The following is a 15,735-nucleotide window of genomic DNA, read 5'->3' as shown; positions in this document are numbered from 1 at the left end:
CCGGGAAGATCCCACATGCTGTGGAGCAGCTGGGCCCGTGAGCTATGGCCGCTGAGCCTGTGCATCCGGAGCCTGTGCTCCACAACGGGAGAGGCCACAACAGTGAGAGGCCCACGTACCGCAAAAAAAAAAAAAAAAATGTTTTGTTCCTTACCTTCAGACTCTTCAGATAATTTGAAAGCATACTGGGATGGAACCGATTTTCTTCAGCAACTTGACTGTCATATCTTGGTCCTAACATTGTCTTCAGAGGTAAAAATCTTCCTAAATAACATGAAGATAGGTAATAATTTTCAATAATGAAAATGTTCCAGGTTAAAACTCTATAATTAGCAATTCTCAAAATCACTTTCTAACAATGTTTTAAATGGAATTTAAAAGAGTATTCATGAAATACTCTCAACCTACACTATATTTTCAAAAGGCACTCCTTGGAACTTTTTAAGACAACATAAATTCTAGATATTGATAATCAAATATAATAGCAAAAGAAAAAATTACCAGTGAATGGAACTTCCACAAAGACTAAGTTCTAAACCACTATATTTAAAAGTTATTGCCTTAAAAAAACTAGAAAACTGATAATGAAGTAAATTAAATCAATTCTTTGAAATTCCTATCATACTCTTTTAATATGAAATTGGAACTTTCTCCATCTTATAAGCTTATCCTACATCTCAGGAGAAGGATCATGCTGAGGAGCATACTGACCAAAATCACACTCCAAATGTATCAGTGATTCTAATTTCAGCAAAACTGACTGACTTTTGGCCTTTTTTATTCCTGAATCACCGTATAAACACAGGGGAAGTCATCTTTTAAAATCACCTATTTTAGCTGATTTATATTATAAAATCAGTAAGAATAAATATCTACCTAAAACAATATCTAAGTGAAGTCTTAACATCTGTCCAGAGGCTTTAAACAAAATTCATAAAAAGATCATTTTTTTCTATTTTTATTTTCTACAAAACCAATCAAGATCACCAGTAACCTCCATGTTGCTAAGTCCAATGGTCAACTCTCAGTTCTCAAATAACTGATCATTTTTTAATTCAAGAGGGAGCTCTTGAATCGCTTTTTTCACGTGGCTTCCAGGATACTACATCCTCCTGTTTTCCTCCCCTCTCTCTGGCCTCTCCTTCTCAGCCTGCTTTACTGGCTCCTCTTTATCTCCCTGGCCCCTCTATGTTTTGTCCCAGGGCTCTGTCCTTGCACCTCCTTTCTAACTACATTCACTACCTTGGTGTCTCATCAAGTCTCACAGCTTTAAAAGCCATCGGTGTGTAGGGCTTCCCTGATGGCGCAGTGGTTGAGAGTCCACCTGCCGATGCAGGGGACACGGGTTCGTGCCCCGGTCCGGGAAGATCCCACATGCCGCGGAGCAGCTGGGCCCGTGAGCCATGGCCGCTGAGCCTGCGTGTCCGGAGCCTGTGCTCCGCAACGGGACAGGCCACAGCAGTGAGAGGCCCGCGTACCACAAAAAGAGAAAAAAAAAAGCCATAGGTGTGCTAATGACGGACAAAGTGTATCTCCAGGCCAAACCTCTCCCTTAACTCGAGAATCAAATATCAAACTGCCTACCTGACTTAGTCTCTACTTGATGTCTAAAAGACATCTGAGACTTGATATCCAAATCTGAACTCTCAATCTTCAAACTCCTCTCATGGTCTTCCCCATCTCAGCAAATGGTAACACCATTTTTTTAGTAGCTCAGGCCAAAACCTTTGGTGTTATCCTTGACCCCTCCCTTTCTTACACACACCACACCCAATCCATCAGCAAATCCTATCAGATCTCTCTTCAGAATATATCCAGGATCTGACCACTTCTCACCACTTCTACCATCATCTCACCTAGATTATTATGCTTCATTTAGTTTATTTAACAGATATTTAATGAGTGCCTATTATGTTCTAGGTGCACAGACTACATAAGTGAAAAGAAAAAACAAACATAAAAATCCCTGCCCTCGTGAAGCCTATATTCTATTAGGTAAAGATAAACCACAAACAATGAACATAATAAATAATAATGGTACATTAGAAGTTTCATCCCACTAGACCTCTCTCCTTCTCACTGTCGTCTCAGAGGTCCGATTCTCTTTCCTCTACATACCCTTAACCTCCGTGCTCCTCCCCAGCTGCTCAGTCACACTCTCCTGAGAAAAAGCCAGACCTCGATAAACCCAACGACTTGATTGATTTCTTTGGGCCTCCACCTACACAGCTCAAGGCTCCTAGAGAAAATCTCAGAGCACAGCAGAAGGGTGACAATATAAATCATAATCATCAGTCTCAAAGGCAATCCTATGTTTCACATCTTTTCCTCATTCATAAAATATACCAAGCTCCCCTACCCCCTTCTCAACTGATGGCTTTGTATTATAGCGTACTGAAAAGAAAAAGTAGAAAGAAGCAACTTTATATGTCTAACACATACCAAACAATGTTTAAAACATTTTACATAGATTTATTCATTTACTCCTAACATAAACATATGTAACGTTATTATCCCCATTTTACAGATGAGGAAACCGAGGCAAGAGAGATTAAGTAACTTGCCCATTGTCACACTTCTAACAGTGATCCAAACCCAGGTGATCTGGATGTAGGGTCCATGGAAATAACTGCTATTCAACAATGTCTCTCCACCACCAGGTAGAAACTTGCCTCACCTTTGCAGTTATAAACCTTTCTGTATCTGAGTCCATTTACTCTTTCATCCCCTGTCCTTACTCCCATTAAAGGCAAATCCCCTCCCTTCTGCTCTGGATTCTTTCCATTTTGCACTCACAAGGACCATCAATCAACTCTTCCTCCCTTCCATGTTGCTACCAACTTTTCTAGTATCTTAACATCTCACAGCATCTCATACATCTGGCAACTCCTTCCTTCTTGAAAAATTCTCTTGGCTTCCATATCACCATACTCCTTTAGTTTCTACCACCCACCTAACACCACCCCCAATTTCTAGTCATTCTTTCTCAACTCCTTTGTTCCCTCTACCCAATTTCTTTTGTCTTCTTTTTCTTTTTTTTTTAGTTGCAGCACACAGGATCTTTGTTGTGGCACACAGGATCTTTGTTGCGGCATGCAGGATCTTTAGCTGTGGCATGCGAACTCTTAGTTGCGGCATGTGGGATCTAGTTCCCTGACCAGGGATCAAACACGGGGCCCCTGCACTGGGAGCATGGAGTCTTAGCCACTGGACCACCAGGGAAGTCCCTACCCAACTTCTAAAGGGCAGGTTTTGGTAAGGGGGGGGTTCCATCCTGGGCCTTGTCTTCTACTCTTTCTACATTCTCTGCCTGAAAGGTCTTTTCCACTGCCATGGCAGAAACAATGCTATCTGTTCATCAAACTCCATTTATTTTCCTCTTTCGTGGCACGCAGGAAGACTACATTTCTCAGCTTCTCTTGTAATTTGGTGAGGGTCATTATGACTGGACTCTGACCAACGGGATATGGGCAGGAGTGAGATATAACACCACCCCAAGAGCACCCACTCCTGCTCTTCCCCTTCCATGGCAACCCTGCAGGTCATATGTTTAAGTGGACCGCATCACAAGATGGGAAGAGCCCAGAGAGTCACCACTTGGAGAAAAGTTGCCCAGGAAAGCTCCCTGAAACACAATGTATTGTGATATGAGCAAGAAATAAACATAGTATGTTGACTGGAACCCTTGAGTTTGGGGAGTTGTTTGTCAGAGAAACTAGCATTACTTACCCTGACTAATCAAATACCATGTCTTTAAATATTGTCTTTATGCCGATGATCCTTAAATGTACATCTCCAACTCAAACTTGTTTGAATTCCAAACCATATATCCAACTGTGTACTCAACATATCTACCTGAGCAATCAGGATCTTTTTTTTTTTTAACATCTTTACTGGAGTATAATTGCTTTACAATGCTGTGTTAGTTTCTGCTGTATAACAAAGTGATTCAGCTAGTATACATATATCCCCATATCCCCTCCCTCTTGTGGCTCCCTCCCACCCTCCTGATCCCCCCGGTCTAGGTAGTCACAAAGCACCAAGCTGATCTCCCTGTGCTATGCAGCTGCTTCCCACTAGCTATCTATTTTACATTTGGTAGTGTATATATGTCAATGCTGCTCTGTCACTTCGTCCCAGCTTGCCCTTCCCCCTCCCCGTGTCCTCAAGTCCATTCTCTACATCTGCGCCTTTATTCCTGTCCTGCCCCTAAGTTCATCAGAACCTTTTTTTTTTTTTAGATTCCATATATATGTGTTAGCATATGGTATTTGCTTTTCTCTTTCTGACTTACTTCCCTCTGTATGACAGACTCTAGGTCCATCCACCTTACTACAAATAACTCAGTTTTGTTTCTTTTTATGGCTGAGTAACATTCCATTGTATATATGGGCCACATCTTCTTTATCCATTCATCTGCTGATGGACACATAGCTTGCTTCCGTGTCCTGGCTATTGTAAAGGCTGCTGCAATGAACATTGTGGAACATGTCTCTTTTTGAATTATGGTTTTGTCAGGGTATATGCCCAATAGTGGGACTGCTGGGTCATATGGTAGTTCTATTTTTAGTTTTTTAAGGAACCTCCATACTGTGCTCCATAGTGGCTGGATCAATTTACATTCCCACCAACAGTGCAAGAGGGTTCCCTTTTCTCTACACCCTCTCCAGCATTTAAGCAATCAGGATTTTAATACTTCTTCCAACCTGCTTTCCCCCTCAATAAGCCCTAATGGTACCAGTCATCCCACTGCATAAGCAGAAACTTGGGACTAAGTTTTGACTCTCTTTATCTCATTCTAAATCCAGCACCAAGTCCCGTCTATTTTCCCTCTTTAATATCTCTCAAATCAGCCTACTACTCTTCGACTCTACTTCTAAACCATCACCATTATCTTTCACTTGAACTACCATGACAAGTTCCTAACTAACCTCCCCACTTTCACCCTTGTCTCTTTCATTAAACACAGCGCAATCAAAGTAAGCTTCTTTAAACTGAAGTCAAATCATCTGACCCCAATGCTTAAGAAATGACAATGGTTTGCCAGTGCACTGTGAAAGTATATAAATATTAAAACCCCTTATCACACCGTAAGCTTATACGATCTGGCTCATACTCTCCACCCTCACATCCATATCCTCACTTTCAGTCTGAAATCTCTCCACCGTCATCCTATCCCAACAGAAGACCTTCAAAAAAAACAAAAAAACAGGACTTCCCTGGTGGCGCAGTGGTTGAGAGTCCGCCTGCCGATGCAGGGGACACGGGTTCGTGCCCTGGTCCGGGAAGATCCCACATACCGCGGAGCGGCTGGGCCCATGAGCCATGGCCGCTGAGCCTGCGCATCCGGAGCCTGTGCTCCGCAACCTGTGCTCCCACCATTGTGGGAGAGGCCACAATGGTGAGAGGCCCACGTACCGCAAAAAAACAAAACAAAACAAAACAAAAAAGCAACACTCACACTCTATCTAGCAAACTTCTATTTATTCATGTTAATTCATATATACCTCCCTCTGGGAAGCCTTCTTGATCCCCTTCTTCTTCCCTAACATCAAGGTTTATTATCTCTCCGAGAAAAAAATAATAATAATAATAATAAAAAGAAAAGAAAAAAAGGTTTATTATCTCTAGTATCCCATAATATTCTATAATAGAGTCATTATTGACCTTGTTAAAACAGAACTGTGTTTAAAAATGATGGTTTGCTACTCACAGAATTGTGTGCTCTTTAAGGTGGGGGACTATATCTTAATCATCTCCCAAGTCCCAAAAACCAGCACAAAGTATATACAAATATTTGCTAAGTAAAATGTCTTCAAAGTCATCACTATTATCATAAGACTGAATCATATTTATAGTCCCCCAGTTAGTTCCCAGGAGGTTCTTTATACATAGTACATACAAAATAATTTTATGTTGAATAATCAGAAGTTTGTTTTCTTCAAAGTGTTCACCTGAAATCTATCACTCAGAAGCAGGAAAAAAGAATTCTTCAGAAATAAAGCTTGGCCCTATCTCCAGGTACTCACTCTCTCACTAGAAGTCTGGTTTAATTAGAGAAGGTGACTTCAGCGTGGGACAAATTACTATTTATAATTAGCACCATCTTCTTTCTGATTCAGAAAAATTATGAACTTCTAGTACTAATAAGATTCATCCTAATGTTTACAATGAGAAAATTTAAGCAGTCATAACACATTTTCCTAAATATGCAAAATATCAAAGAAATTATACAATAAGCATAAATTACTTTTCTAATCAGAACAAAAAAGAGGAAGAAAATAGCAGGTAGAAACTGGGAATGTGAATGATTCCTTATTTTTCTCTAACGCTTGCAAGAATATAGCTAGCATTTCTTATTCTACCACTATAAAACACTGCCAACCCTACATTATCTAAAATACACAATGTGTCATGAACACTTCTAGGACAGATATGTTAGAGAGATCAAATTTTAAGGGAAATTCAGAAAGACTTATCAAGAATTTTATGTTGTATTCACCTTACTTTCTAGTAAGGATCACAAAGCCAAGCCAAAGAATTGATTACCAGTAAAGATTCAGTTTGGTTGTCAGGAGGCCTGGGGTTCTGTTCAGGGCCCGCAACTGCTCAGATTAGGTGAGCTTAGTGACTCACTGATCACAGTAATTAAGAGTCTATGTTTTGGGGGTCAAAATACTGTAATACAACAAAAAAGGAAAAACTTTTTATTCCTGACCCTTCATCTCCAGGAGAGGGAGAAAAAAAAAAGCACACAACTCTATTTCTTACAGAAGTATTAAGCTGCCTGGAGCTTAGCATCTTATCTGCTGCTGTCCGCCCCCAGTCAGTACCACATTTGCCCCATTCATCTAGGAAAAAGTCAGTATTCTGATATTTGTCATTGCCATCTGCAGATTATATTAAAATTCTGATTTTAAAACTGTTTTCCTAATTCCAAATAAAAAATATTCACTGGGACAAGACCTTCTTTATGATTTTGTTTTTCTCACAAATCAGTGCAGCAGGTAACTAATGAAAGGATCCAGGAAACATGCTCCAGGTTAAAAAAGAAGCTAGACATCTAAGTTTAGAGGTTTCTTCATAACTCCATAGAAAAGGCCACATGTAAAAAGAAAGGATTCAACAGTAAGTTAGAGATGCCAAGGGAAAAAACGTCAAAATGTCTGAAGAGTGAGATGAATTGTAATCAATTCATCTGAAGACAGTACAATGACTATCAAGCACAAGTGAAAATCATATAAAAATGGTTAGAACGTAGAAAAAATTATTCATTTTTGTTAAGGAAAACCATTTCCTCACCCCAAGGCTTGCTCAGATTATCTTTTTTTTTTAGATTATCTTTTATCCATCATTTATATGGCTTTATTAACTGAGAATTTTATATAAAATGTGAAGAAAAGCTGAGAAACTAGAAGAACCAGAAAACCTGAATTAAAAAATGACTAGAGAATCTTCTCTTCCAACAACTTAAAATAACTAGGCTGGGACTTCCCTTGTGGTGCAGTAGTTAAGAATCCGCCTGCCAATGCAGGGGACACGGGTTCGAGCCCTGGTCCGGGAGGATCCCACATGCCGCAGAGCAACTAGGCCCGTTCACCACAACTACTGAGCCTGTGCTCTGGAGTCCTGGAGCTGCAACTGCTGGGCCCGTGTGCCACAACTGCTGAAGCCCGCACACCTGGAGCCTGTGCTCTGCCACAGGAGAGGCCACCACAATGAGAAGCCCGCATACTGCAAGAATAATAATCCCCACTAGCCACAACTAGAGAAAGCCCGCGCGCAGCAACAAAGACCCAACGCAGCCAAAAATAAATAAATAAATAAATAAAATTTAAAATAATTAATTAACTAGGCAGACATATTATTGCTGTGTACATAATTAGTAAGTATGCATAGCTCACTACAAAATCCTTTAATTTTGTTTCAAAACACCTTCTAGAAAAAGCATTAAGTTGGAGTTAGTTAAAATTTAAAACTTTAACTCTTCAAAAGAAACTTTTAAGAGAATGAAAAGGCAAGCCACAGATGGGAGAAAAGACTTTTAAAAGCATATATTCAACAAAGGATTTGTATTTACAATACATAAAGAACACTAACAACTCAAAAATAAAATAAACAACCAAATTTTAAAAATCAGCAAAAGATTTGGACACTTTGCAAAAGAAGATATGTGAATTGCCAGGAAGCACATGAAAAGATGCTCAACATCAAACCACAGTAAGATAGTACTAAGCACCTATTAGAATGGGTAAAATTAAAAAGACTGATCAAATCAAGTGTTAGAGAGGATGTGGAGCAAACAGAATTCTCATAATTGATGGCGGGAATGCAAAATGTTATGACTTGGAAAAGAGTCTGGCAGTTTTTTAAAAGGTTAAACTTACACCTACCATGTGATGCATTCCTCTCCTAGAGATTTACACAGGGGAAATGAAAGCATATGTCCTACAAAGAACTGCACATGAATATTCATAGCAAGTTAGTATGCAACAGCCAAAAACTGGAAACAACCCAAAGGACCATCAACAAGTGAATGGACAAACCAATTTAAACTGGTGTATCCAATACAGTGGAACACTACTCGGCAGTAAACAGAGATGGGCTATTGATACGTACAAGCACAGCGTGAAAATCTCAAAAAATAATGCTGAGTTAAAGAAGCCAGAGACCTCCCCCCCCAAAAAGAGTGTGTTTCCATTTATTTTAAAAATTATACAAAATGCAAACTAAATCTATAGTGACAGAAAGCAAATCACTGGTTGCCTGAGGGAGGGAGGGATTACAAAGGGCAGGAGGAAACCTGGAGTGGTGATGATTGTGTTTACTATCTTAATTGTGTTTCACAGGGTGTGTGTGTGCGCCTGTGGTCCAAATGTATCAAACTGTACACTTTCAAACTGTACACCTTAAAGTCTGTTGTGTCAAACTCAAAGATGAAAAAGTCCTCAATTAAGAATCATTTAAAAAACATAACAAAAACCTCCACTCTCAGTGTGGATGAATTTCACCGCTGGGAACTGCCCCTCCCTTTAGCCTTCCTCTCAAAACCGACACTTGTCCCTTCCCCTTCCGAGAACCCTCAAAGGTTTACAAACTCCTGACTAAGCTTCAAAGTATTATTACCCACTGGGTTCTTGGGTTCTCGGCTCCTGCCACACAGAGCTCCTATCTACCTCCCCGTTCGCAATATTTAGCCTTACTGAAGAGTGAGAAGTGCCCCCACTCCCTCCAGTCCAGGTTCCCAAACACTCAGCCACGAAGCTTCATCGGACCGAGAACGTCTCGGTCCTGAAACACCACTACCGAAAAGCTGCGCCCCACTCAGCCCACCCCCGGACCCGCCGGTGCGCGGGGACTCGAACACCCCCCGTCCCGGTTACCTGCCACCGGCTGGCCGCGCCGCGGACAGTTTAGCCACCGCGGGGGAATCTTGTTGTGAGCCATGTCTTGGGGCCGTGCACAGCCGCCCCCTCCACCAACTCGCAGCGCCGCCGCCGCCTCCTCGCGCTCCGCTCTGCTCCCGAGGTCGAGGTACCCGAATCCTGGCCGGTGTCCGAACCCCAACAGCCCGGACCCGGTAATGTCAGCACCGTCGCGCCACTTCCATTCAGGCTCAACTCTAAGCGAGCCCACAATGCACCGCTACTTCCGCCCCAAAAGCCCCACCCCCTTCTTTCCGAGGTCAGAGGTGAAGAAAGAGACGCTGGCGGACGGATAGGAAGGAGTTAAGGCCAAGGCGAATGGGAGGGGCGGGTCTTCCCTCGCCCCGCCCCGCCCTGCCCAGACCCAAAGCGCTCTCAGGGCGGCTTTGCACATGCGCAGCTGCCGTAGTATTGGGAACCAGAAGTCGCACTTGTATTCGTTTCCCATAGGCTGCCGATGGAAACCCCAGAGAGTGAAAGGAAACAAATCCTCTTTCCACACGTAGACTGGTCCGCAGATTCCATAAAGGCATCTGTTTTACTGACGAAGGGGGCCATTCCACCGCCGTCGTAGCTCAAGAACCTGATAGCCCTTTTTCGGCCAAATTTGATGTCCCGGCAGGATCTGCGTTTGATTGGGAATTTGGAAAGTTCTTCCTGACGTGGATTAGGGGAACAAGCTTTAGAGAAATTCTAAGAGCGAGAGATTGGAGCACCAGGAATGAGGAATTTCTCTTTGTGGGAGTACTTCTGGGGATCCATGAAACATATGAAATTAATCTCAAAACATTTTGTATGAGTTTTGTTTGTACACTTCTGGAGCAAAGTTTTATAGCGTATTTGGGAGTCTCAAAATTACCAACTAAAGTGTGTAATTTGCAAAGGCAGGAATTGCCCAGTGGAGCACCACTACCTGACGGTGTTACTTGCCTTACCAAACAAACGGTCTTTCCCTTCCTGTTGAGCAGGGGCGATTGGGAGTGTTTTCTAAACTACTGTAGTAAGACTTTCTGTAGTTAACAGACTAATTTAGTTAAAGTATTCAATATAAAGCTGGGTGCTGGCAAATTAGTTATAATGTAGCAGTTCGGCTTTAACTATTAGTGATGTGTTTGAACTGCAAGAGTGTGAGGTTTGGGAGAATGCATTTTAAACTTACAGGACAGCTCAGCCCCTGAATGCCTGAACCCTCTCAGTAAGATCAGAATTCTCCCTTGAAACAGAGAGGGCCCAATGGCTCTCTCTCTGAGAGAGCCTGAGTTAGGTCACACTCCTGGTCTGTCCTGCCATTACATCTGCTGAGACCTTTTAGTGAAAGTATCACTCCTCTGCTGACAAGACTGTTGCCTTACAAATCAGCGATCTGCCCAAATGATGCCCAATTCTCTTCTCTGCTGGCAGGGGGAAGTTGGTACCAGACCCAGAGTGGTGAAATGTTTGATCCTCCAAATCTCCAAGGATGAAAAAGGTGAGCCCGGTCCTGGAAAAGTATTTCACTTTCCCCTTCTGGGGCTGACTCCCCTTGGAGACCGTCCTTCTCACACACTGTGTCCACCTAGGGAGCTCAGTACTAGGCACAGGGAATGCTTCGCAGAGGCTTCATACCACCGATGAGCAGCTGTTAAGGCAGCAGTGTGTGCTTAATTTTTACACCACTATCCAGTTACGCCCTCTTTTTTCTTTTAAAGATTTTTTTTGATGTGGACCATTTTTAAAGTCTTTATTGAATTTGTTACAATATTGCTTCTGTTTTATGTTTTTGGTTTTTTGGCCGCAAGGCATGTGGGACCTTAGCTCCCCAACCAGGGATCAAACCCGCACCCCCCTGCATTGGAAGGCGAAGTCTTAACCACTGGACCGCCAGGGAAGTCCCCAGTTATGCCCTCTTTATCCTTAGTGCCAACAGACCCAGAGGACTCTGTGGTTCCCTTCTGCCCACCATAAAGGGCAGAGTAGGACAGTGGCATCCAAGTGAGAGGGCAATTCCTCCCATTTCTCCCTACCAGGAATCCTTTGCCTGATGGGTACTTCTGCCAGTATCACTCCTACTCCCACATCTCTGCTATCCTTCAAGAAGAAAAATAGATGCCCCCAGAGGAACCAACATGTCTCCTCCCTGGCCTCCTGGAACCACCAACACATTCTCATAAATACGTCTTGGCCTCCTCTTTATTGACTCTTCACAGGTGAATTCTTCCATAGAACATTTATTTTGCCCATAAGGAAAGGTGTGTGTAAGTGTAAAGAAGACTGAATTTTCCCTCTTGACAAAAAGGAAAGAGACTTTCCTTTGCCCAGGGTATTTCCTTGAGAAAGCTTGTATTTGTAAATCCTTCCTCATCACCCTGATATGTATATAAATCTTTTGAACAGCTAAACGAGCCTCTTGCCTGTTTTACAACCCAGGAAATTTTCTTAGGGCCTAGGGAGCCACCTATTTGTAAACATGAAGGAAGATAGCGCCCCCTGTCTCTCTGTCACCATGGGAATTTAACCTAAAACACCTCATTCCAAGCTGAAAGTCACAGAGATTGAAAAGTTTTGTTTTCCTTTCAGGTAATGGCAGTTAGCTAACACAGGCAGCCAAGCCAGTTACCAAGTAAATTTAGGATGAACTATGAAAGACTGTATAATAAACGGTGCTGCCGAAGTCCTCTTACATGGGGACTAGTTATTATTTATCTCGAGAACATGTATGGAATGGATCATATATACTTGGCTGTTTGCAAGGGTGAGTGTTCTCACTTTGCAATCTCATTAGAGGATTGCCTGTGATTTGCATTAGAGTCTGGTTCAGTGCATATTCAATAATAAAACTGGTTTATTTCTTTGCTACATTTGTGGAGTGAACGTTCTCCTCTCTATGTGTGCCTCTGTCCGAATTTCCCCTCTTCATATGAAACCGGTCATATTGGATTAGGGCCCACCCTAATCCAGTATAAACTCATCAAGATTCCATCTGCAAGACCCTACTTCCAAATAAAGTCACAAGTACAAGGTTAGAAGTTAAACATATCTTTTGGTACAATTCAACCCATAACACCCACTCTTACTTTCAGAGGCACAGTCCAGGCTTGCAGACACACAAGCTGTTTTGAATCCCAGGAACGTGGCTGCTCTATGTCTTCCTTTTTCTGAAGGAAGTTTTTCTGGAAAGTCAGAGACTGAGATAGAGGCCTTAAAAATCACCTTCTACGCCCCTCCCTTTTTTTGTATACTGCTAGTGGAACAAAGCAGGACTCTATAGGGCCTTCCTTGGACAGACCCCTCCCCCCATGTCCTCTGCTGTAGCTCCTTTCTGAAGTACCTAATAACAATATCTGATGCACATTTCCTGAGTTGTTTTACAGATGCTAAAACCTCACCAAGGGAACTCCCTGGCAGTCCAGTGCTTAGGGCTCTGTGCTTCTACTGCAGGGGGCATGGGTTCGATCCCTGGTCAGGGAACTAAGATCCCGCAAGCAGCATGGACAAAAAAATAAAATAAAATAAAACCCCCACTAAATGAAAGAAGTTAACTACCAGAGGACCATGAGCATGTAGCCCCCAAGACCTGCTGGAGTCTGAGGACTGATAATGTTAACCCCCGTGACACCACCCTGTTACCTCACCATCAGCCATTCGGATAATTGTGCACGCAAGCTGGTCACACACCCTGCAACTCCTCTCCCTCACCTGGCCTTTAAAAGTGCCTCCTTGAAACCCATCAAGGAGTTTGGGCTTTTTTTTTTTTAAACAACATTTTTTTTTTTTTTTTTTTTTACTAATCAGCTCTTTTTTTAAATTTTTTTAAATTAATTAATTAATTTTTTGGCTGCGTTGCACAGCATGTGGGATCTTAATTCCCCGACCAGGGATCGAACCCGTGCACCCTGTGGTGGAAGCATAGGGTCTTAACCACTGGACCACCAGGGAAGTCTGGAGTTTGGGCCTTTCGAGCATTAGCTGCCCCAGACTCCTTGTGTGGTGCCTTACAATAAATGCCACGCTTTCCTTCATCACAACCCAGTGTCAGTAGATTGGCTTTCCTGCACATGGGCAAACAGGACCCAAGTTTGGTTCGGTAACACTAGAAGCTACAGGAAATGAGATATCTTGAGCAAACTCAAAATCACCCTATTTTCTTCCTTTCTACCAACAATACTGATCCCACTTGAACGGTTTAAATTCTTCAGTGACACACTTTCAAACCTGCTCTCCAGAGAGGCTCCAAGTATGCCCTCAGTGATCAGACTTCTAAAGACCCAAATTCATATCTGCATATTTTTAAAAGATAAACTGAGGCACATTTTTAAATGTCAAGAGTTTATTTGAGCAAAAATCAATTTCAGTTGAAGTGCGCCAAACCAGGAGTGGTTAGGAGCCCCCAGGAGCCAGAGAAAGGACTTACAGAGAGAAGGCGCAGAAGCAAAGAAAAGAAAGCATTTGTTCGGCTAGAGCTTAAAGCCTCGTTGGCTGTCTGATTAGTCGACCTTAGCGTTTTGGTTTCCTAATCTGGAGGCATTTACAGGGTTTGATTTTGGTTTGTCTCTGTAGGCCTCCTCGGCATGAGCGCCACATCAGCTGAATGGCCTCCTTGTTTAATTAAATTAACAAAATCAATTCCCCAACAAAGTCTCAACATGAAAGACTCCAGTTCCAGGGGTGCAAATATATGCCCAACTCTGAACAGGCCACAAACCTGTGTGCAAGGATATCACACGTATTTTCTATAAATCAACTCAATCCTGATTCTGAATTCCTTCTTGCTAAATCAGTCGTTTAGAGGAGGAAAAATAATGTTCCCTCTACCCTTCTTGGCTGAGACCTCCTGTGATAAAAGACAAAGAGGAGAAAAATGAACAGAAGTTTATTAACATGTATACCTCATGTGCGGATGCGAGATACCCAGGGAAGCTGAGATGGCTAGCACCTTAAATACTAATATCTTTAGCCAAAGACAAAAGAAAGATGTTGGGGGAACAGAGAGACCAGTTATGGGAAGTTACCAGGAAAAGCACAGTAAAAGGTAAGGTTTGGGGCTTCCCTGGTGGTGCAGTGGTTGGGAGTCCGCCTGCCGATGCAGGGGTCTCGGGTTCATGCCCCGGTCCGGGAAGATCCCGCGTGCCGCGGAGCAGCTGGGCCCGTGGGCCATGGATGCTGGGCCTGCGCGTCCGGAGCCTGTGCTCCGCGGCGGGAGAAGCCACAGCGGTGGGAGACCCGCGTACCGCAATAAAAAATAAAAATAAAAAAAAAAGTAAGGTTTGTTATGAAGATTTAAGTCTCTGCTTTCTTCACTGATAAGTTTCACGTGATTTTAGAGTCATCCCTCTCTTCCTGGTACTGAGAAGGAGACACCCTCACAAATGGAGATTTCCTTTATAAATATAAGTTTCCCTGACAGAAGGGTAACTTCTACTCTGTTTTCAGAGCTTCTCCTGTGTCTGCCTTTTCTCAAAAAAATAATTCGCTCAAAATAATCTTTATACCAAAGAGACATATTTGGGGGTAGCATACTCTGCTACCCTTTAGTGAGAAGTGCTAGCTCTGGCATTCTTGGGGCTTCCTGACCCCACTTCTGTGCCTGGAATTATATCTTGGTTTCAGGGGCTCTGACAACACATCTCCAAGAAAGAGGTGAAGGGAAAGGCTGGTCTCTTTTTTTGTTTGTTTTGTTTTTTATTTATTTATTTATGGCTGTGTTCGGTCTCGTCTTCATTGCTGTGCGCAGGCTTTCTCTAGTTACGGTGAGCCGGGGCTACTCTTCGTTGCAGTGCCTGGGCTTCTCATTGCAGTGACTTCTCTTGTTGTGGGGCTCTAGGTGCGCGGTCTTCAGTAGTTGTGGCACGTGGGCTCAGTAGTTGTGGCGCACTGGCTTAGTTGCTCCACGACATGTGGGATCTTCCCGGACCAGGGCTCGAGCCCGTGTCCCCTGCATCGGCAGGCGGATTCTTAACCACTGCGCCACCAAGGAAGCCCCGAAAGGCTGGTCTCTTGTCACTGACCCTCTGTTCCCTTGGCTGACACTGATCCTTGGCATGATTCCCGTGGCCCCAGGGGGTCTCTATTGCTCCTCGGCCACATTGTGGGGAAAGGGGATCTTTTGTGAGACTGGAAACCCTACAGCTCAGGCCTTCTGAGTGCACCCATAGGCATTCCTCTCCGAGATGCCCAAACTACAGGGTCTGGAGTAATGTCCAACACCTTTCTTCACTAATCAGACGGTCCCAAAGGAAGGATTAAATAAGTACATGTGGCTGGTGTAGAGGAACAAAGTGTGCCACCCCAAAATGTCTCTTTGGCACATGGGTTACTTCAAGCTGAAAACAAT

The 15,735-nt window shown here is 43.0% G+C and overlaps 1 protein-coding gene across 1 annotated transcript in view; it reads right to left on the bottom strand.

Moving 5' to 3' along the window:
- The window catches only part of RNGTT (RNA guanylyltransferase and 5'-phosphatase), a 218,660-nt gene extending 209,051 nt beyond the window's left edge, over window positions 1-9,609 (bottom strand). Inside the window, exons 1-2 of the mRNA XM_082855531.1 lie at window positions 9,384-9,609; window positions 155-264 (exon numbers count right to left, since the gene is read on the bottom strand). Coding sequence (XP_082711657.1) covers window positions 155-264; window positions 9,384-9,447 — 174 coding nt within the window. The 5' untranslated portion in view covers window positions 9,448-9,609. The remainder of the gene's footprint in view (window positions 1-154; window positions 265-9,383) is intronic.
- Between the last annotated feature and the right edge of the window lie 6,126 nt (window positions 9,610-15,735).

The sequence above is a fragment of the Leucopleurus acutus genome, assembly GCF_964270905.1.
Source record: "Leucopleurus acutus genome assembly, chromosome: 15".
NCBI lineage: Eukaryota > Metazoa > Chordata > Mammalia > Artiodactyla > Delphinidae > Leucopleurus > Leucopleurus acutus.
This window is presented reverse-complemented; position numbering and strand designations above follow the sequence as displayed.